This window comes from Gobio gobio (genome assembly GCF_949357685.1).
Source record: "Gobio gobio genome assembly, chromosome: 6".
Taxonomy (NCBI): Eukaryota; Metazoa; Chordata; class Actinopteri; order Cypriniformes; family Gobionidae; genus Gobio; species Gobio gobio.
In genome coordinates this window covers 30309382-30334071 of record NC_137102.1, presented here as the reverse complement: position 1 = coordinate 30334071, position 24690 = coordinate 30309382, and the positions used below count along the sequence as shown (strand labels likewise).

The window sequence follows — 24690 nt, the reverse complement described above, 5'->3', positions numbered from 1 at the left end:
TGGGTTGCTCGGACACGCGGATCAGGAAGCGGAACGTGATGGGCGGCGGAGAGGCGGAGGGCGGCGAATTCTTCTTCTATGGTGGCTTGACGGGCTACCAGGTGCTCAGTGATCTGCTGCTGACGTGCACTCACTTCCGTTAAGCGTTTGAGCAGGTCTTCCATGACGGGGAGAAGCGCCGCCCTACTTCCGGGTTCCGTGAGTGACTGGGGAAACAGAAAAAAACAAAACAAAATGAAAGTCCGGGGATGGTTGGTGATTCTTCACACTCTTGCCCGCATTCTCCACCACTGTGGCAGGGTGAAGAATCACACAACACAGTGTTAGGTGAAAAGCCCCCGGAGGGTGGGTTTAATGTGAGCAGGTGAACAAATAGTGAGGTGAAGTCTTTGGTGCGCGGTGCTTCCTTCTTCCCGTGGGTGCAGTGGTGACTCGCGGTGACGTCAGAGGGACTGGGTGGCCGGAGTGTCACAGGCTGCTGTCTGAGAAAGAGAGAAAGGTTAGTGCGCTGCTTCATGGAGTGTTCGTGCTCAGACTGGTGTTCCCACGTGCGGTGCTTTATGTGGTGTGGTGATCGCCTGCAGCTGTGCCAATCCGGTCCGTGCTGAGTGCTGGCAGGTGATCGGTGTTTGTTGCCAGGGCGACGCTTACGAGAGCTCGGGAGACTTGTCACAATATATATATATACATATATATATATATATATATATATATATATATATATATATATATATATATATATATATATATATATATATATATATATATATATGTGGGGTGAGGGGTGCAAGGACAAGGATCTTGGATATTGCCGCATCTTTGTGGGGACATTTTGTCCCCATAATGTAGGGTATACCTGAACCACAGTCATTGCCTCACCATGGTGAGTAACCTCAAGGATAATTTTTTTTTTAAAAATGTCCCGCTTGCACTCATCCATATAATAGCAGTGAATAGCGACAAGCAACAAACAACAATGTTTTCTTCTCCTTTAGTGTGTAATGTATCTGTATGTGCATATAAGATCTGCAAAGTTACAAAGCTCATAGTCTCTCACAAATGTCTGTCACAATGTTTAATATTAGCATAATGCCCTCCCAAAGGTATACGTAAAGAAAGAAGGCGAAGCGTCATTGAATTGTAGTGTTGTCACCATGTCGTGGAGATGTTGTGTTTTGATGCAAAAGCAAATCCCTTTGACTGGCCTTGCGAAAAAGGATGAACTTTCGATTTTTTTATAACGCTGGTCCTTATCAGTACAACCCAAAAGTTAGCTTATGTACAGCGCATTTTTTCCCAGCTTCCTGAACCTTGGAGGGTAAAATGCAGGCTATATACACCTAAATAGAAATATAGATTTCAGTATGTTTTTTTAAACTGTATTTTATTTTGTCGCTTCAGGACATAAAGTTCTTACAGTGAAGAAGACAAATTAAAGCGTTATGACATAGTTTCTGGAGGTAAGAGAGTTACAAAATAAAAACTTACCAATGTGAAATGTTCTGCTCAAGTCATGCTTGCAAAGTTGGTTTTGGTCTATTTGCTTAAACGTATATGGGTTTACATTATTAACTGTGTATTTACAGTTGCTTTAAAAGCCTAGGAAGCTGAAGTTCATGATTATGGTAAGGAGCGTTATATTTCCGACACACACTTGAGGTTTTTAATCTTTAATCAAGATTCATAAAAACACAACATGAAATACAACTTAAAAGTCATCTGAAACAGCGTTCTGATCAGGATTTCTAGTTGTTGTATTTCACGTTGCGTTTTTATTAATCTTGATTTCTCACAACTTGTGTGCTTTTTCTGGGCGAGTTGAAGTGAACTGTGGCACTAATAGTGTCTCACAAACGCACAGCCATGCACAGACCAACATTAAATAATGCATACAATTTCAATTAGTTTTTTTTACCAAACCCTATCATATTCCCCCAGAACACTTGGATTATACAAAACATGTCGCATGGGGCCATTCTGGGACACTTTTTTAAATATTGATGCTGATGAGCACGAGCAGGACTTTTTTTTCTCCCTTGGTGGTCCCAAAAAGAAATAACAGCATACTGCAGGGTGAGTAAATGATGACTTAATTTTAATTTTAGGGTGAACTGTCCCTTTAAATTTCATGTTATGCAGAGAGCATTGACAACCACAATTCAACATTCAACATTCAAATGTTGATCCATTCAACATTTCTGTAAGAAAGTGAACCTTAAGATAAGCATAAAAAGGCGCTGTCTGGACAGTTTCTTTTGAAGAAGTGGTAGACTTGTTCAACAAAAACTGCAAATCCACCACAATAGAAGGAGAGGAAAATGTGTAATGTCAGCTTTAAAATGCAGGTGATGCAGAGGCTAGCACATTCCAAGTATCTTCTCCATATGGGATTTGACCCCAAACCCCTTACACCTCCTTACATGTGCAGATGGACCAAAAATGCAGTGTTGTAAATCTCTTATCGCAGACAAAATGGCCTGAGGATGACTACTTCAGATGGATGAGCAAAGAGTTCTGAGCGTCTACTGAGCGGTGCTGTAATTTATATTCATTCTAAAACTAAAACTAAAACTAACAATATGAGACAATATGTTGGTGCCAGACCTGTAGTTTACTTTGGCTCTCTGTTATGGGTCTTTTTCTGTTCCTTCTTTTTTGTTTTTACCCTTACAAGGGCCTCAATGTTACCTCGGCTCTTTCTCTTACCAAAAACAATGGAAGACTTGGACAAACTTAGTGCTCCTTAGACTGAAAGGGAAACCAAACCTTGATTAATGGGCACTTATTATAAATTACTGAATTAAATAGTCAATTTAAGTGATTTAAAATGGGTCTTTTACAGAATATTTAAGTGACTTTAAAGAATTTATGAAGGTTTTTATTTAACCAGCCCCAAAGAAAGAAAGAATGCATGCTAAGTGGTACAATCAACTACTTTACTGTATATTGTGTGCAGTTAACTCTGTTTCTCATGCATGTTTCTTTCACACAACATTTCCCACATTATTTATGATCCCCATTTTAAAGACAGTTTTGCTTTCAGGATCAGTAGACCTGATTCAAAAAGAATTACCCCAATAAACATAAACATAGTAACCTGACAAGTATGTTTTAATATATCTTTGTAGCCTACCTTCATTCCTACATTGCTGTTGTGCATGTCTATCCGGGCACGGAGGTCCTTGTTGGACCTCTTACCCAAGAAGTCTTTAACAAATTTGTTGCTGTACTTGAGGTTGTCTCCACAGCCACCCCACTGCCAAGCTTTGCGGTTCTCCAGGTCAGGAGCCTCATCACAGGTGCAGCGCTCCATGCGGCCAGCACTGCAGGCTTTGGCCATGGCGTGGGTTAGGCCTGCTGAAGAGATGGCAAAGAGGAATGCCGTCTCTTTGAAGCCTGTAAGGAACATGGGGATTATGAGGCAGCCAATACTTAATTCCTGACCTTCAATCTTGTGATTTGCTGTCACAGTAAAATATATTAAAATAGACTTCATGACATGTTTCTTTCGCCAAGAGAAGGCCAAAATCCTTGCACGACTGTGAACATCGATTTGCAAGCGAAAACATCAGAGTCAGGAACTGCAAAACAGATTGACCGTGTAAAACCAACCTTTGTGTAAAAAAAATAAACCGTTGCAAAAGTCTAAATAACTTGTGTGCGTAGGGCAAAAAAGTTCCCGAAAGAAACCGATTTGTACAGTTCCGTCTTTCTTTTAGCTGCGCTTAAAGCTTTGGCATGATTCTCTCACTCGCTATATATCTATATATATACAAATCAAATGAAAACAAACTAATTATGTCTGAATAAAAACCCAGCAAACAGGGAATACACAGCCATGTTTATGTTTATATATAGGGATATACAGCCATCTATTACAGATGATAAATGGTGCATAATTTAGAGATGCCCTTAAAATACATGTTAAAGGAAAAATAATAATTTAATACTAACACTACTACTTATAATAATAATTCTGGAATCGCCCCTCATCAGTAGACAGGTGAAATTATGCATGCATTAGTGCAGATACTATACTTTTAGCAGCATCAAGATAACAAACTAATATCATGGCATGATGATGAGGATGATGATGATAAGGATACACTGAATATACATTTTCTTTCTTAACACACTTGCTCGGAATGCTGAGCCAAATGAAGATAAAGATGTGTTCTGGCATCTGGGGTGTTTATTGAACCAATCAGATAAGGGTAAATCGAGAGTCAGCGAGCAGCTCATTTGATTGGCTACAGAAGAAGGTGGACCCACCTTCCTCCTTGCACTTGTAACATATATCCACTGGAGGCGAGTTGCAGAACCCAAGTGCAGTTTTATTCAATATATCAAAACATAAAAACCATAAACAAAAAACTTGGCTTGGCTAACTTAACTAAACTTGACTTGACTTGGCATGACCTAAACTAGAACAGATAAACAGACTCACCACCAACGGGTTACAACGTTAATAACAGACAAAGACACATGGCAAACATGAGGGCTAAAATACACACACAGACTAATGACAAGACAAGTGACACCTGTGAACAGTGATTAAACAATGAACCAATGACAGGACAAGACACAAGATTACATAAGGGCATGGGAGTCACATGACAATGAAACACATGACAAAACCAGGAAACTGAAAGGACAAGACAAACTAGAAACATGACAGTAAACTTGATGAACTAAACACATGAAACATGAACCAACACCAAAACACCATGTGACAGATCCCCCCCTCTATGGGCGGCCCCTGACGCCCAAACAACACCAACACATCAATAACCTATCAAAGAGTCTTAACAAAAAGTCTTGGGGGGCGGTCTTGGGGGAGGGATGGTGGGCCAGGCCCGTGCAGGGGCACCGGACCCAGACATGACCTGGACGGGCCTGGGAGCATGGGCGGACCTGGACCCTGTGGCGTGGGCGGACCAGGACCCTGTGGCGTGGGCGGACCCTGTGGCGTGGGCGGACCCTGTGGCGTGGGCGGACCTGGACCCTGTGGCGTGGGCGGACCCTGTGGCGTGGGCGGACCTGGACCCTGTGGCGTGGGCGGACCTGGACCCTGTGGCGTGGGCGGACCTGGACCCTGTGGCGTGGGCGGACCTGGACCCTGTGGCGTGGGCGGACCTGGACCCTTGCCCCCCCCCAAAATTTTCTTGGGCGGGACAGTGGGGCCGTGGGCTGGAGCCTGGACGGGGCCGTGGGCTGGAGCCTGGACGGGGCCGTGGGCTGGAGCCTGGACGGGGCCGTGGGCTGGAGCCTGGACGGGGCCGTGGGCTGGAGCCTGGACGGGGCCGTGGGCTGGAGCCTGGACGGGGCCGTGGGCTGGAGCCTGGACGGGGCCGTGGGCTGGAGCCTGGACGGGGCCGTGGGCTGGAGCCTGGACGGGGCCGTGGGCTGGAGCCTGGACGGGGCCGTGGGCTGGAGCCTGGACGGGGCCGTGGGCTGGAGCCTGGACGGGGCCGTGGGCTGGAGCCTGGACGGGGCCTTGGGCTGGAGCCTGGACGGGGCCTTGGGCTGGAGCCTGGACGGGGCCTTGGGCTGGAGCCTGGACGGGGCCTTGGGCTGGAGCCTGGACGGGGCCTTGGGCTGGAGCCTGGACGGGGCCTTGGGCTGGAGCCTGGACGGGGCCTTGGGCTGGAGCCTGGACTGGAGCCTGGACGGGGCCTTGGGCTGGAGCCTGGACGGGGCCTTGGGCTGGAGCCTGGACGGGGCCGTGGGCTGGAGCCTGGACGGGGCCGTGGGCTGGAGCCTGGACGGGGCCGTGGGCTGGAGCCTGGACGGGGCCGTGGGCTGGAGCCTGGACGTGGGCTGGAGCCTGGACGTGGGCTGGAGCCTGGACGTGGGCTGGAGCCTGGACGGGGGCTGGAGCATGGACGTGGGCTGGAGCATGGACGTGGGCTGGAGCATGGACGTGGGCTGGAGCATGGACGTGGGCTGGAGCATGGACGTGGGCTGGAGCATGGACGTGGGCTGGAGCATGGACGTGGGCTGGAGCATGGACGTGGGCTGGGCTCACTGGGGTGGAGAGTACTGTGGGAACGTGGAGCTCCTCATCCACCGTTCCCACAGTAAAAGATGAGCCACTCAACTGAAGTGCATAGTCAATATATCCAGCTAGAGTTCCTGGAGAATTGCTCTCTGGCATCAAATACCTTAAAAGGTCATTAAGTCCATTTAAGAAAATACCCTTGAGGGCAACATCATTAAAGTTCACCTGGTAGCACAGTCCACAAAACTCCTCCACATAGTTCTCTATGGCTTGGTTTCCCTGGCGTAGACGAAGCAAGGATACAACTGCTGGGTCCATTTTGTAGGTCTGTTATTCTGTAACATATATCCACTGGAGGCGAGTTGCAGAACCCAAGTGCAGTTTTATTCAATATATCAAAACATAAAAACCATAAACAAAAAACTTGGCTTGGCTAACTTAACTAAACTTGACTTGACTTGGCATGACCTAAACTAGAACAGATAAACAGACTCACCACCAACGGGTTACAACGTTAATAACAGACAAAGACACATGGCAAACATGAGGGCTAAAATACACACACAGACTAATGACAAGACAAGTGACACCTGTGAACAGTGATTAAACAATGAACCAATGACAGGACAAGACACAAGATTACATAAGGGCATGGGAGTCACATGACAATGAAACACATGACAAAACCAGGAAACTGAAAGGACAAGACAAACTAGAAACATGACAGTAAACTTGATGAACTAAACACATGAAACATGAACCAACACCAAAACACCATGTGACAGCACTTGCAAAACTCAGCGAGTGAGAGAATCGTGCCAAAACTTTAAGCGCAGCTAAAAGAAAGACGGAACTGTACAAATCGGTTTCTTTCTGGAACTTTTTTGCCCTACGTACACAACAAGTCATTTAGACATTTGCAACGGTTTATTTTTTTTACACAAAGGTTGGTTTTACACGGTCAATCTGTTTTGCAGTTCCTGACTCTGATGTTTTCGCTTGCAAATCGATGTTTACAGTCATGCAATGATTTTGGCCGTATCTTGGCGAAAGAAACATGCCAAAAGTCTTAGCACGGAAAAATGGAAGTCAGAAGAATACAGATCATATTTATTTTGCGTTAACATAAAGCTGCAGTTTCACAATACATGAATTACACTTGCGAATAGCAGTAAAATGCTGGAAATATTTTGATATATATTTTGATAATATATACTTGAAAGGCAATTCACACCTTTACAAAACTTATCTTGCGCATGCAAATTTAATTTATGCTTGCAATCTTATGTACACTTTCACAAATCTTACCCTGCGCTTGCGATTCTTTAAGGCATCAATTTACCTTCATACTGATACCATCATTACTGTTCGTATTATTAAGTATACAAGTGGTCCGGAGCTGAAATTCAGATATGGTAATGGATGTTTCATAGACCAATCACAACAGACTGGGCCATCAGAGCAGAGTATGCTCTCGGAAAGGAGGGGTTTATAGAGCCTACCAAAAAAGTAATTGTATAGATTGCACGCTACTTACCTCTCTTTAAAATGTTACCCCTGTAGCGGCCCTCCAAGGTGCAGTTCCATCTCTCAAAGCGGAACTGGTACTGGCACTCTAAGGCACTCATGCTGATGGCCTCCATGAGCGTCTCGGCCACTCCAGGGTCCCGTCTGCACATTCTGCGCTGTTTTTTCTCCAGTTTGAGTCGATCACACAGCTTGTAGTGCGCCTTGCCCGCCCTTTCGTCTGGCTGTGAGGTCAGTGGCAGAATGGACAGGGGTTCATTACCTGTCAGCCTATGAGAGATCAAGGAGACAAATACCATCACTGTTACTGGAATTTGTTAAAAGGCAATCATTTGTTGGTATGATGGTATATATGAACGTCAGAAGGGATGTGTCAGCCAATAGCCTTTACCATTTAGAAAAGGTTGTGTCCCAAACAAAGTCCCACGTCTTCTCTTTGCTTTGCAGGTCAGTTTTCACCGCACTTGAACTTTCATACAAATGCCAAATTTATTTGCATTAGCTTGTGTTGTTGGTCCCCCATGTTTGTATGTGCATGAATGGAAGTAAAAGGAGCTTAAAGTGTGACTTTGGCTTAAATGTGATACTATCAGTCCAGACAAATAAGACCCACTTTTGAGGTCCTGCTATACATAACTGAATGAATGAAAGGACAAGCCCGGCTTCACCTCCAGGAAGGAAAAATTTAACATTTTATGTGTGCCCTGTCAGCTCAATAGCATGAATGAATTCTGATGTGGTTAATATTCTCAAGTGTCTAATGCCCAAAATGTTCAATGTTCAAAATGTATTGTTTCTATGAACCTAAACTGGTCTTCTCTAGACCTTCTCTAAACTGGACAACTCTAGACCTGGGGACCCACAGCCCTGCACATTTTATATGTTTCCTTTATCTGACAGATCAAATTCAGTTCATGCAGCTCTCTGCTAAGGAGCTAATTGTTCAAATCAGATGTCTAACTAAGAAAGACATACACAATGTGCCGAACTGAGAGTTGAGAACCACCGGCATATAGTATGTACAAATGTACACATTTTGGATCTGGTCTCACTAATCAAACAGCTCATCATCTTGTTAGCAGAGATTTCAAGACCTGAAATTTGCATACTGTTGATGGGTTTCTAGTTGCTAAGTGGCCCAAGTGAAAATAGTCAAATCTATATGGCTTTGTTTAGACAGACATATTTTTTATCATTCACCAAGGTTCAGAGTTTGTCCAAATACCTAACCCTATTAATGAACAATATTAATAGTGATGCTAAAACCAATAATCACAGAAATATCAACAACTAACCCCACATACTGTATACTTTGTAGTTATGGTTGCTCGGGGTATTTCAGCAAATGTTGCATGTTTTAGACATGGTATAGGCAGCATGTGATGGGGCAGTACCTCTTTTGTCAGTTTATTTTAGAGCATGCAAGCATAAAACACACTTGCTGGGCCTGCCGCATAGTTGGCGTACATCTAACCAGCATTCTGCGGTTTGTGACGAGGAGAGCTGAGAATTACTTTCATAACACATTCAAGGGACAAGACTCTCAGCTAATGACCATATTGGTCACACCAATTGACAGCATTGGCAGAGCAGTAGCTCATTATGTGTAATTACTGGGTTCCTTTTACACATTCAATGAGAGGCAAAGGAATAAATGGATTTACAAAACTTGCGGACACAGGTTTTAAAACGCATTTGTTATTACAGTGAAGATTATAGCTTTAAATTTGCCACTTTTGTCTTCTAAAATAGGTGCTGCTATTATTAACTACAACATATGGGTTGCCCAGGACAATAATGACAGCACTGGAGGTTCCAGGTTCTGCTCTTATCATTTTAATAAAATTTTGCTGAGGAAAGCCATGTCAAGACACCAAGTTTTTGGCACTAGATACTTACTCTTTACAAATGTTCATGCAATATATTCCGAGCATGAAAAAGAGCTGCCTCATGAGGAAATCATGACACGTAAAAAAACCCCTGATGTTTATTCAGTTGCTCAAAGGTGACTTCATGCAAAAATATAAGGGGGTCCACTTGTTTTTTTTATTCAGTCCAAACCTTCAGACTTCTTGTGAGATCTGGTTGACAAAATGGGGGGACTTCTGGGGGAAATTACTTCAGCTACTTTTCCCAGGAATTCTTTAAGCAAATGTGTTGGGTGCACAGCAATGACCACAAAGTTCTTGATTGCTTCATGAATGAGCTTTAACACTTACTATGCAATCTCATACCATCTGGCGATATTACCTGAACATTTTAAAGAGTAGAGTTAATTGCTTATTTTAAGGAGTATGCCAAAATACTGCCTTTCTTTATTTGTCATCTCTTGAAAAAAGCAGAGGTTCAGGTTGTTTGAATAATTTTCTGTCAAGAAACCACAACTGCATAATCCAATTAGGACATTAGACACACTTGTGGCTCAACTGTGTGGTCCTTTAAAGGGTTAGTTCACCCAAAAATGAAAATTCTGCCATTAATTACTTACCCTTATGTCGTTTGACACCCGTAAGACCTCCGTTCATCTTCAGAATACAAATGAAGATATTTTAGTTGAAATCCGATGGCTCAGAAAGGCCTCCATTGGCACAATGCACTTTACACTCTCAAGACCCATAAAAGGTTCAGCGGTTTGGATCGTCAAAGTCACATGATTTCAGCAGTTTGGCGGTTTGACACACGATCCGAATCATGATTCGACTCGCTGATTCATAATGCTTCGAAGCTTCAGTGTTTTGAAATCGGTCATCACTATACAAGTCGTTATTTAGGTTTTTTTTGCGCACAAAAACTTCTCGTCGCTTCATAAAGTTATTGTAGAACCACTGTAGTGAGATTGACTTTGTAACGACGTCTTTAGTACCTTTTATGGGTCTTGAGAGTGTAAAGTGCATTGTGCCAATGAAGGCCTTTCTGAGCCATCGGATTTCAACTAAAATATCTTCATTTGTGTTCTGAAGATGAACGGAGGTCTTACGGGTGTCGAACGACATGAGAGTAAGTAATTAATGACAATTTTTATTTTTGGGTGAACTAACCCTTTAATATTCTGGCTTGCTCCCTCAATGTACCAACATACTAAGGTTCTCTGGGAATGGCAAAAAAGAATGTTCAATTCCCCAACAAAGTGTATATTTTCATTATACATACATCCTGGTCCAGTGGCTGTAATATACTTGCAATTTCCTCAACAAGTTTTAGAAACAACTCAGTAGTGACAGCAGACTGCAAGTTAATAAGCTAACAAGTGCAATCACGCTTTTGTAGAGAAGTTGACAAAAAATATATGACGAAAATGGTTATGAGAGCCAAACACACAGTACATGGTGTGCAGGTTTCATTCCAAGTACTAAAGGGGAATTCTGAAGACATAACACAGATTTAAACAGTTGGCTGCAAATGTTTGTGAGACATTTCTCTCGGGAGCCCTGACAAGGCATGAGTTCAGTATGTTTAAATGAACACAAACACAATCTTTGTGAGCTCAAGCTAAGTGTAAGGAATCTGTTTACTGCAGCAATTTGACATCTATTGACAAGTAATGGAACAGAAACTAGGCAAGCAAAGACTTGCAAACACATTTTAACAACATCCACATCCATTGCTTATTTTATTATGACATGTTTATCCCTCTCCAACACTGCCAAATTTAATGTTACAAGCTAACTTAATTAATTAGTAGGCTACATTTGATGGCCTAAAAATATAAAATGTATGCATTTGATATAAACTTCACTCATCCACAAGTGACTATTGCTTAATTATTATCAAATATCAGACACAACAATTAAACTATGTGATGCTTTAATAGATGTATTGTTCAAGGCTTTTTCAAAATTACAAATTTCGCAAAGTTTTATTTTCTGGCCTAAAACGAAACTTAAACTTTGTGAAGTCACATATTACTTATTTTTTAATCATGGCTCCAACTCAAAATTGACTATTTACCTTTAAGTCCTTTAAAAAGGGATTAAGAGTGCATTACCAATCAATACTATGCACACCAGAGTATTCTTTGGCTGTAAGAATTCAACTGGGAACAAACTGACAAATCTCACAGAAACAAAACAGTAATTTCATGTTGGGCCTCTGAGAAGTCTTTGAGACATGTTTCTATCTGAAACACAAAAGCTACTATGGAACTGGAGAGCTGCCAAAGACACTGAGCTCCACTAATCCCTGGGCTACTGGTGATGGCTTACAGCCCAGTATTTTTAGCCTTTTACCCAGAATGCTGGAGGGCAAGCCTGGATGTGTGAGAATGGAGAGCTGTCAAGTATTCAGGCTTTTGAAAGACGAAGTCACCTCAGCTATGTGTTAGCTTTTATTTGGGCTCTTTTCCCAAAACTGTATAGATTTGACAGACAGTCTTACTGCTCAAAGTGTCTACAGTATGTCAATAGAGTCTAGCAATACATTTTACACTGAAGTTTTATCCCTGGAAATACCTTATCATTTGACTTATTCAAGGAATAGATCACCTAAAAATTTAACTTGTCATGTTATTATTTACCAAGCCTCATGTAGTTCCCAAACCATGTTGTTTTTTCCATATAACACAAAATATAGAATTTTTGAAGAATATTTTCAAGATGTTTTTCCTGGCCCTCTCTGCTGAAGCTCTGAAATCACACTCTCCATTCTGCATATTTAAAATGGTGCATGTTATGCCAACAGAATGGTAAGATTTTAACTGTTTATTATAATTATATTTTTACAGACTCTAATCCAGCTTATCTGCATTAGACATGTGTGATATATGTACAGTAAAACAATATCACAATCATGATAATGAAAATGCGCGATATTGTTATTGTGGGCACTTCAAAATACATTTATTATGATTTTTAGAATGCATTTTAAGAAAACTTTTCAATCAACTGATAAAAAAACCACAACACCGCTGTATGCTGTGTCAAAGAGGCATGTGCACTAACAAGCTCAACACCAATGAGAAGCGCGTGGCAGAACGAGTGAATAAGTCGCGCTGAATGAAAATTCACATTCACTCACTGACAGCAGTGGGTTGATCGATTGCTCCTGTCTGATCGATTGCTCCTGTCTGCCTGCTGTGTCTGTTGCTCTGTAGCTCAAGTCTGTAGCTCTGTAGAGCCTTGCTTACGTTTGAATCTTTATTTTGATATTTCCTCTTTCTTCTACTGCTAAATATAACTTACTCATCACCATACATTGTTTAAAAATTGCCTATCACGTTAAATTTGACATCGCTAGCTTTTAATCTAAATCACCATCACACGTTAGCATTTTGCTAGCCTGTTAGCTTGTTATCTCTGCACCCGGGCCTCCCTTTTTCTGAGTTCATAACTTGGATTAGTAAATTGTGTCCAGCAAACGATTGTGGTAAGTGGTAAATTGGATTAATCAACAAACACGGTGAGTCATGTCTTCTCCTGTCATTATCACCTGCAGTGCATGCCACATGTTCAGTATAGGCTTCTCCGCTGGCGAAAAGGGCTTCACGTGTGATAAATGTAAGGAGATAGTTAGGCTGACGGAGAAGATTTCAGAATTAGAAACACGCATCCATACTTTATCTGAGAGTAGTGAGGATGTAACAGCTTTAGACACTGATTTGGATGCGAATAGCTTAGTGAACTCTGTACATTCTTCGGTTCCGGCTGCAGGGCCCTCGCAGCAGGGAAACTGGGTAACAGTGAGGCAGCATAGTCGCAGACCAAAGAACCGCTTTTCCGTTCCGGTTAGAACATCAAACAGGTTCTCCCCTCTCAGTGAAGCACCCACTGAGTATCCTGTTGAAAGTGCCCTAGTCATTGGCGATTCTATTACACGGAACGTGAAGATAGAGACACCAGCTACCATAGTCACTTGTTTACCGGGAGCCAGAGCACCTGACATCAAAGCAAATTTAAAAGTGCTGGCTAAAGCTAATCGTAAATTCTCTAAGATTATTATTCACGTCGGCACTAATGATGTTCGACTTCGCCAGTCGGAGATCACCAAAATTAACATTAAAGAGGTGTGTGAACTCGCTAGTACGATGTCTGAGGCTGTTTTTTGTTCTGGACCGCTCCCGGTAAAAAGGAGTGATGAGATAGTTAGCAGACTATCATCACTCAATGGCTGGTTGTCTAAGTGGTGTCTGCAAAATAACATAGGGTTCATAGACAATTGGAAAAGTTTTTGGGGCAGACCTGACCTGTTGAAGAAGGATGGCATCCATCCCTCTTGGGGTGGTGCCGCTCTTCTATCTAGTAATCTGGCACATAGTCTTAGAGCTAAACCTTGACTCACTAGGGCCCAGGTCAGGAAGCAGACAAACTGGCTAAACCGACCGTCTGCTAGCTGTCTCACGTTACCGGAGTCAGATAAATCCCAGCACATAGAGACTCTTTCACCTAGATATTATCATATAGAGACTGTGTCTGTTCCCCGAATTAGTAAATACAAAAAAACATCAAAACCATTCAACAGTAAAAATTTAATTGACGTCCAACAAATAAACAAAATATATAATACAGATGAACAATTGATAAAGCTTGGGTTGCTGAATATTAGATCCCTTTCCCCAAAAGCGCTTATTGTTAATGATATTATTACAGATAATAATCTAGATGTGCTCTGTTTGACAGAAACCTGGCTAAAACCTGACGACTACATTACCTTAAATGAGTCCACCCCCCAAGATTATTGTTATAAACATGAGCCGCGTCTGAAAGGTAAAGGGGGAGGGGTTGCTGTAATTTATAATAATATCTTCAGTATTACTCAGAAGTCTAGTTTCAAATATAATTCCTTCGAAGTTTTGGTGCTTTATGTAACGCTATGTAGTGTACATGATAAAACCCGTTCAACATTTGTGTTAGCTACTGTATACAGGCCACCTGGGCATAATACAGACTTTATCAAAGAATTTGCTGATTTTCTATCAGAGTTAGTACTGGCCGTAGATAAAGTACTAATTGTTGGTGATTTTAATATCCATGTTGACAACGGAAAAGACGTATTGGGATTAGCATTTAAAGACACACTAAACTCTATTGGAGTTAGGCAACACGTGTCAGGAGCCACTCATCGCCATAATCATACTTTAGACCTAATATTGTCACATGGAATAAATGTTGATACCGTTGAAATTCTGCAGCAGAGCGATGACATCTCAGATCATTACTTAGTATCATGTATACTTAATTTAGCTAAGGTTGCAAAGCCGCCCCCTCGCTTTAAAAATGGCAGGACAATCACTGCCGCTACTAAAGATTGCTTTTTAAATAATCTCCCTCATCAGTATCATCTGCTCAGCATCCCAGATAGTATAGAAGAACTCGATGTTGCAACAGAAACTATTGACTCTCTCTTTTGCAGTACTTTAGACACAGTTGCTCCTCTGCGCTTAAAGAAGATTAAAGAAAATAGTCCAACGCCGTGGTACAACGAGCACACCCGGGCCCTTAAAACAGCAGCCAGAAAAATGGAGCGCAGCTGGAAGAAAACAAAATTAGAGGTATTTCGTAATTCGTGGAAAGAGCACATGATCACATACAGAAAGGCTGTAAAAACTGCTAGATCTGCTTATTTCTCAACTCTCTTGGAAGAAAACAAACACAACCCAAGGTATTTATTCGATACAGTGGCTAAATTAACCAAAAATAAAGCTTCAACTTCTGATGATTGTAAACAGCACAGCAGTAATGACTTTATGAACTTCTTCACATGTAAGATTGATAATATTAGGAAAAATTTTTTAACCATGCAGCCGTCTAATACAGCATCACATCAGACAGAGCATTGTAGTGTCACTGAGGAAAAATTACACTCATTCACTGCTATAGGAGAAGAAGAATTGGCTAAACTCGTTAAATCATCAAAATCGACAACATGTATGCTCGACCCTATACCAACTAGGCTATTAAAAGAGATGCTACCAGAGGTCATAGATCCTCTTCTTAATATCATTAATTCATCTTTGTCATTAGGATATGTACCGAAAACTTTTAAGTTGGCAATTATTAAACCACTTATTAAAAAACCGCAACTTGATCCTACAGATTTAGTCAATTATAGACCAATCTCAAATCTACCCTTTCTGTCAAAAATACTTGAAAAGGCAGTGTCTTCACAATTATGTTCCTTTTTAGAAAGAAATGGTATCTGTGAGGATTTCCAGTCAGGATTTAGACCGTATCATAGCACTGAGACTGCTCTCGTCAGAGTTACAAATGATTTGCTCTTATCATCCGATCGTGGCTGTATCTCTCTATTAGTGTTACTCGATCTTAGCGCTGCATTTGATACTATCGACCACAACATTCTTTTGAATAGACTCGAAAATTATGTAGGTATTAGTGGAATTGCATTATCATGGTTTAAATCATACCTATGCGACCGTTATCAGTTTGTAGTAGTAAATGAAGATATGTCACACCGATCGCAAGTTCAGTATGGAGTACCGCAAGGCTCAGTGCTAGGACCGCTACTCTTCACCCTGTACATGCTACCACTGGGAGATATCATTAGGAAGCATGGCGTTAGTTTTCATTGTTATGCTGACGATACTCAGCTCTATATTTCTTCACGCCCTAAAGAAACTTACCAATTCACAAGATTAACGGAATGCATAGCTGATATAAAACATTGGATGACTGGTAATTTCCTGCAACTCAATTCAGAAAAAACTGAATTTTTAATTATTGGACAAAAAAGCTCCACAAGTAGTAACCTAGAATACTGTCTAACACTTGATGGCTGTTCTGTCAAGTCCTCGTCGTCAGTGAGGAACCTGGGTGTGCTCTTTGATACCAATCTTTCGTTTGAAAGCCACGTTTCTAGCATCTGTAAAACTGCTTTCTACCATCTTAAAAATATATCTAAATTACGGCACATGCTCTCAATGCAAAATGCTGAACAGTTAGTTCATGCGTTCATGACCTCAAGGTTAGATTATTGTAATGCTCTACTGGGTGGTTGCCCTGCTCGCTTAATAAATAAACTCCAGCTGGTCCAAAACGCAGCAGCTCGAGTTCTTACTAGAACCAGGAAGTATGACCATATTAGCCCAGTTCTGTCAACACTGCACTGGCTGCCTATTAAATATCGCATAAATTTTAAAATCTTACTTATTACTTACAAAGCACTAAATGGTTTAGCTCCCCAATACTTGAGCGAGCTCTTAACATATTATACTCCATCACGTCTACTGCGGTCTCAAAATTCTGGCCAGTTGATCATACCGAGAATATCCAAATCAACTGCAGGCGGTCGATCGTTTTCCTATTTAGCACCTAAACTCTGGAACAGTCTTCCTAACATTGTTCGGGAAGCAGACACACTCTGTCAGTTTAAATCTAGACTAAAAACACATCTCTTTACTGTGGCATACACATAAAACACTTTTTCAATGAAATGATTGTTAGGCTGCATTAACTAGGTCAGCCGGAACCGGGAACACTTCCCATAACACCTGATGTACTCGTTACATCATCAGAAGAATGGCATCTACGCTAATGTTAGTCTCTCTGTTTTATCCCGAGGTTTACTGCAGTCAGCCGGATCCGGGCCGTATCCAGATCAGATGGTGGACCTGCGCCCAGAGAAGACCAACACAGGACCCCGAAGTGTCTGGGAGACCGTGATTAGACTCCCCCTGAAACTGCCTCATCGACACGGCATCTCAATAAACCCGTCTCCTGCGTGTTGCCTCCGATCATTCGAATATTGCACTTTAATAATTATTTAATCAACATCATCCTCAATAAACCCGTCTCCAGCATGTTGCCCCCGGTCCCTCGAATATTCTGATCTATTATGACCTCCGAGCTGTAAAACTGCCTGAATAATAATAATAATACGCTGTTTGTTAATTGACCAGAGGAGAACTGGCACCCCGACTGAGCCTGGTTTCTCCCAAGGTTTATTTTTCTCCATTAGGTCACCTAATGGGGTTTTGGTTTCCTTGCCACTGTTGCCTCTGGCTTGGCGTGCTCAGTTGGGGACACTAAATTTTTCAACTAAACATCGAAATACATCTAAATAATAAACTAAATTAACCATTTAAACTAAATTACTGATCAAATTATTGATCTAAAGCCCACACTGTCACTGTATGATACTTGAAATTTTTCCAGAATGGCTATACAGCTGAATAAAATTATGCTGCATTATTTTCCTGTTTAACACTGTAAAGCTGCTTTGAAACAATCTACATTGTTAAAAGCGCTATATAAATAAAGTTGACTTGACTTGACTTGACTTGACAGCAGATGGTGCAATGGAATAGCAGAAATGCAGCCGTTAGTTGTGTATTCAGTTGTGTTCATCACAGCACCAAATACTTAACCCTCTCATGAATATACTGTAAAAAACACATGTGGAATCTACAGTAATTCACTGTGTTTGTGCACATTGTATACAAATTCACAGTAGAATAATGTGGATTTTTTAGTGGACAGATGATTATTTCAGATTAAGATTTTCATCCCTATGTAAAATCAATACTTGGAAAATGTAATGATATGACTCCTTAGATGTTACTTAATTACAACATATTTGTTTTACCTGCAAGCGTCTCCTAGGATAGATAGAAGGAATGGGTAACACTTTAGTTTAGGGTCCAATTCTCACTATTAACTAGTTGCTTATTAGCATGCAATTACTATGACATTGACTGTTTATTAGTACTTCTAAAACACATATTAATGCCTTATTCTGCATGACCATATTCTACATCCCGGCTATATAAGGAGCTGCGCGTGCAATCCCACATTATGTTTTTGCTTCGGAGCCGAGTGTTCACTTGCCTCCCTGGTACTCAGAAACATGCAAGGGCAATGCTGACCCTGCTCTGATGCAAGTGTTGGTCGAGGTCGGTTGCCGCACGCTCTCTCTGTCAGGTGATGTCCACTTGTGTGGTCCAGGAATGACATCTATGGCTCAACCTGGCAGATTTGCGAAAGGCTGAGCGAACACATTTCCTCAACTCTCCTATCTCTCAGGCTGGGCTATTCGGCAGAGAGGTCAAGGTTTTTGCCCAACAGTTCTCGGCCGCACAGAATCAGACTGAGGCTATTAAACATATTCTGCCCAGGTGCTGCCTCCACCCAGCCGCCGGCTCAGATGCCTCAGCCTGCTCCCCATCGAGGCCGCCCTCCTGCGGCTCCTACCCCTCCCGCCCGGCCCCAGCAGCAACCTTCACCCAGGCCAGAACGCAGAGGTGGTCGCAGGAAGGCCGCCCAGCCCGCTTCCCTCCCTAAAGCCTGGGGTATACTTCACTTTCCGCGCCCAGACGCGTCACGCGTGCAGCCCTGTCCGCGCGTCTTTCAAAGTATACTACACCACGGATGCACGCGGATGATCGCGTTCAAGACATGCGCAGTAAAAAAAATTTCTATGCTCTACCAGACATCGGAGGGCAGCACTGAGTCCTGTCATCAACGGAACATTCGCTGGGCATGATCGTAGAAGAACTGTAGTGCATCCACCATTGCAACATAGTTTGGAAGAAACACTGAAGAATCAAAAATTCTCTCTTTTTTTTCAAGCGTGTTGTTTTCTCTTCTTCGATGGCTGAACACTGTGCTCAATACTGTGCGTATTGCCACCTAGTGGACTCTTCTGTAATGCTGGCGCATGCGCTGCTGCACGCGGACTGTCCGTGCGGCCGGCCGCGAGCCCTCCGCATGACGAAAATGACGTCATGCAGACGGTGCACAAACGCAGACGGCCGAAGTATACCCGGGCCTTAAGCCTGCTAAACAGCAGGCCAAGCGGTGCTCCTGAGATGGGCCGTTTGGAGGTGAACACAGCTCTTTCCCAGGAGATGGTAACAGGGCTACTCCTTCCCCCGGTGGAGAATCCTTGGTTTTCCCCTTCCGCCGCTGGCCTCACGGTCAGCTGCACCCTATTCAAGCACCCTTCAAGGGGTAGGCATACCAGTACACGGTTCTCCCATTCGGGTTAGTCCTGTCTCCTCACGTCGCAGCCCTTGTGCCACTCAGGCAACACAGGGTTCGCATCCTGAACTATCTTGATGACTGGCTGATACTAGCTTACTCTTTTGACCAGGTTTGCAAACACAGGGACTTCGGCACCTCGCCCGTCTGGGCCTTCGGGTCAACAGGGAAAAGAGCAAACTCTCCCCCATGCAGAGGATCTTTTTTCTCGGTATGGAAATCGACTCGGTCACCATGTACGCGCAGCTTACAAGCGAGCGCGCACAGTCACTGCTGACTTGCCTCACTGAATTCGAGGGCAAGAGTGCGGTTCCACTGAAGTTATTTCAGAGACTCCTGGGGCATATGGCATCCGCAGCGACGGTCACGCCGCTCGGACTGCTTCGTATGAGACCGCTTCAGCACTAGCTTCGCGATCGAGTCCCGAGATGGGCATGGCAACAAGGCACGCTCCGGGTCCCAGTTACTCGGGCCTGCCATCAAACCTTCACCCCGTGGTTGAACCTCACTTTTCTACGGGCCAGAGTGCCCTTAGACCGAGTTTCCAGACATGTTGTTGTATCAACAGATGCCTCTGCCACGGGCTGGGGTGCCATGTGCAATGGACATGCTGCCGCAGGCTCCTGGAAAGGACCCCAGCGCCTATGGCATGTCAATTGCCTCGAGTTGCAGGCCGTATGTCTAGCCCTGCACCTCTTTCGAGCCCTGCTCACAGACAAACACGTACTGGTCCATTCAGACCACACGGCGACAGTAGCGCACATACACAGACAACGTGGTCTACGCTCCCGCAGGATGCTGCAACTCGCCCACCATCTCCTCCTATGGAGTCAGAAGCATCTGAGGTCGCTTCGTGCCATTCACATCCCGGGAGACCTGAATCGTTTCAGTTCCTTCCGGAGGAATGGAGACTTCATCCGGAGTCGGTTCAGCTGATTTGGGAACAGTTCAGCGACGCACAGGTAGATCTGTTTGCCTCCCACGACTCTTCCCATTGCCGCTGGTGCAAGATCAGGGAGGACAAGGAGCAGGTCCTTTTGGTTGCCCCACATTGGCCCGGCCGGACCTGGTTCTCTGATCTCATACTGCTCCCTGGCACATCCCTCTGAGGAAGGACCTCCTTTCTGAAATGGGGCAACCTCTGGCACCCACATCCCAATCTACGGAACCTACACATGTGAGCCCTGGACGGGACACGGCAGGTTTGAATACCCTACCACCACATGTGGTGGCTACCTGCTAGGGCCTTGTCCACGAGACAGGGCTATGCATTGAAGTGGAACCTCTTCGTCACTTGGTGCTCTTCTCGCAGAGGTGCTCTCCTTCCTCCAAGAAGGGTTGGAGCGAAGGCTGTCTCTCTCCACCCTTAAGGTTTACGTGGCTGCAATATCTGCACACCACGACCTTGTGGACTCAAAAACAGTAGGACAGCACGACCTGATCAGCAGGTTCCTTAGAGGAGCGAGGATAAATCCGCCTCGCCCTCTACAGATGCCCTCTTGGGACCTCGCGGTGGTCTTACCTGCCATGCAGAGAGCTCATTTTGAGCCCTTGCAGTCCATTGAGTTGAAGTTCCTTTCTATGAAAGTGCCACTCTTGATTGCCCTGGCTTCAAGGGCAATCAAGAGGGTAGGGGACCTGCAGGCATTTTTGGTTGAAGAAGTGTGCCTGGAATTCGGGCCGGCTAATTCTCATGTGATCCTGAGACCCCAGCCTGGATATGTGCCCATGGTTCCCACCACTCCTTTCAGAGATCAGGTGGTGAACCTGCAAGCGCTGCCCCTGGAGGAGGCAGACGCAGCCTTGGCACTGCACTGTCCAGTACGCACCCTTTGCGCTTATGTAGACAGGGTGCAGTGTTTCAGGACCTCAGACCAGCTCTTTGTCTGTTACGGAGGGCAGCAGAAAGGGAAGGCTCTCTCCAAGCAGAGGTTTTCTCACTGGATAGTGGACACCCTTGTCCTGGCATATCAGGTTCAGGGCCTGCCTCATTTGTAAATATGCATCCTTTCCTGTCATTCAGACCTGCAACACATTTCAAAAAAAGTTGGGACAGTAAAGCATTTACCACTTTGTAATGTTGCCATTCCTTTTCACAACACTTAAAAGATGTGTAGGGACTGAAGACACCAAGTGATGAAGTGTTTCAGGTGTAATTTTGTCCCATTCTTCCTGCGAACAAGTCTTAAGGTGGGCAACAGTACGGGGTCTTCGTTGTCGCATTTTGCACTTCAAAATGCGCCACACATTCTCTATTGGAGACAGGTCGGGACTGCAGGCAGGCCAGTCAAGTACCCGTACCCTCTTCCTCCGCAGCCAGGACTTTGTAATGTGTGCAGAATGTGGTTTTGCATTGTCTTGATGAAATATGCATGGACGTCCTTGGAAAAGATGTCTTCTTGAAGGCAGCATATTATGCTCCAAAATCTCTATGTACTTTTCAGCATTAATGGTGCCTTAACAGAAGTACAAGTTACCTTTGGCAAGGGCACTGACACAACCCCATACCATGACAGACCCTGGCTTTTGGACTTACTGCTGGTAACAGTCTGGATGATCCTTTTCTTCTTTGGTCCGGAGCACACGGCGTCCATTCCTCCCAAAAAATACCTGAAATACTGATTCCTCTGACCACAGTACACGTTTCCACTGTGTGATAGTCCATCCCAGATGCCTCCGAGCCCAGAGAAGTCAACAGTGCTTCTGGACACTGTTAACATAGGGCTTCCTTTTGGCACAGTACAGTTTTAACTGGCATTTGTGGATGTAACTATGTATTGTGGTACTTGACAAAGGTTTGCCAAAGTAGTCCTGAGCCAATGTGGTGATATCGCTTATAGATGAATGACGATTCTTGATGCAATGCCGCCTGAGGGATCGGAGATCACGGTTGTTCAGCTTAGGCTTGCGCCCTTGTCCTTTATGCACTGAAATTCCTCCAGATTCCTTGAATCTTTTAATTATGTTATGCACTGTTGAATGTGAAATATCCAAATCTCTTCCTATCTTTCTTTAAGGAACATTGTTTTTAAACATTTACATAATTTTCTCACGTATTTGTTGGCAAACTGGCGATCCTCTGCCCATCTTTGCTCCTAAAGGATTAGACCTTTCTTGGATGCTGCTTTTGTACCAAATCATAATTACAGTACAATCACCTGTTGACATCACCTGTTTCAAATCATATCATTATTTAACCATTTTACCTCATTACTAGCCCTAAATTGCTCCTGTCCCAACTTTTTTTTAAATATGTTGCAGGTCTGAATGACAGGAAAGGATGCATATTTACAAATGACATGAAGTTGACCAGACAAAACACTTGGGGTTACTTGATTGTAACCCTGTTCCCTGATAAAGCGGAACGAGATGCTGCATAAGCAAATGGGAAATGTCTTTGACATAACCAGCTGTGAAAATAGTGTGAAAACACGTCAAATGAAATTGACCCGGAGGTATTTATAGCCTCGGCCGGTGACGTCATAGGTGCACCTGCTGCACGAGGCTATAAATAGATGAGCTTCAGCTGGAGCAAACCAGATCTTCTTTGTTTGAAGACCAGTCCTGAAGCATCATCAGCACGGCCTAGCAATGCAGCATCTCGTTCCGCTTTATCATGGAACAGGGTTACAGTCAAGTAACCCCAAGTGTTCCCTTTCAAAAGCTACACTCAATGCTGCATAAGCTTATGCAAATGGGAACGAGAATACCCACGCCGCCGTGCTTGATGGTGCATGGACCCCTTACGGTTGTGTAGGTGTGCACAAGAACGCAAGAAGCCTCAGGCATTAGCCTGTGATGTCGACTCAAGGACATGAGAGCCCGGAGTGGCATGAGCATCCAAGCTATAAAGTCTTATGAATGTGTGCGGAGAGGACCCACCTGCCGCATCACAAACACTTTGTAAGGGAGCACCCCTTGCTAACGCAGTAGAAGAGGCGACTCCCCTGGGGGAGTGAGCCCTTAATCCTATAGGCGAAGCTTGACCGCGCACCTCATAGGCAAGAGCAGTAGCATCCCTGACCCAATGTAACATTGTTTGGTGGTGGCAGAACCTCTGTTACGGCCCCCATGGCAAACAAACAGTTGCTCTGACTTACGCCACTGGCTAGTGCGGTGACATGGACATGGCCTGAAGAGCATGGACTGGACAAAGTCTATGAAGTTTCTCCTGATCCGGCGTTGTGAACGGCAGAGGGCAGAAGGTTTCAAGAGTGACAGGATGTACAGTCGACAAAGGAACCTTAGGCAGGTAGTCAGGGTGGGGATGCAAAATCACTTTCACCAAACCTGGGGCAAAGTCTAAGCAGGATGCGATATTGACAGAGCCTGCATGTCCCCAATTCTTTTCAGAGAAGTTATAGCCATAAGAAAAACCATCTTTAGAGTCAGAAGTTTGTCAGACGCTGATTCTAGAGGTTCAAAGGGGGTCTCAACTAGACCCTCGAGGGCTAAAACTAAGTCCCATGAAGGGATCTTGGCTCATAATGGAGGCCACAACTGCCTGGCACAACAAAGTGAGCAGGCAGAAGATGCCTCCCAAGCGGCACCCCATCCACCAGGGCATGGCAAGCCAAAAGAGCGGCCACATAAACCCTGAGAGTGGAGGGGCAAGCTAATGTTTCAAAGGGGGTCTCAACCAGACCCTCGAGGACTAAAGCTAAGTCCCATGAAGGGATCTTGGTTCTAACAGGTGGCCTCAACCGCCTACCCCATGAATGAAGCGAGCGAGTAGAGGATGTCTCCCGAGCGGCACCCCATCCACCAAGGCGTGGCAAGCCGAAAGAGTGGCCACATGAACCCTGAGAGTGGAGGGGCAGGTGCCTGATGACAACTTTTCTTGCAGAAAATCCAGAACTGAAGTAACCTGGCAGTTGACTGAATCTACATTGTGTCGTACACCACCTTTCAAAGACACCCCATTTATTAGCATAAACTTTCCGAGTGGAGGAAGCTCTAGCACTTAGGATGGTCTCAATAACTGCAGGCGAAAGCCCCGTGTCCCTCAGTTGGTGCCCTTCAGGGGCCAAACATGAAGGTTCCACAGGTCGGGCCTGGAATGGAATATCGTGCCCTCTGCCTGAGACAGAAGGTCCCTCCTCGCCGGAATCGCCCAAGGCGAGCCGTTGAGGAGAGAAACTATCTCCGAGAACCAAACCCTGTTCGACCAACGCAGCGCTATCGATAAGAAGCAAGACCCTTGTTGGCGAACCCTGGCTAGAACTCCCAGGAGCA

General features: G+C 44.2%; 1 protein-coding gene across 1 annotated transcript in view; it reads right to left on the bottom strand.

Annotated features, from left to right (window-relative positions):
* Positions 1 to 24690, bottom strand: part of wnt9a (wingless-type MMTV integration site family, member 9A) — a gene marked incomplete at both ends in the record, with an annotated part of 145586 nt that overhangs the window by 5417 nt on the left and 115479 nt on the right. Inside the window, 2 exon segments of the mRNA XM_079819926.1 lie at positions 3134 to 3396; positions 7539 to 7798. Coding sequence (XP_079676052.1) covers positions 3134 to 3396; positions 7539 to 7798 — 523 coding nt within the window.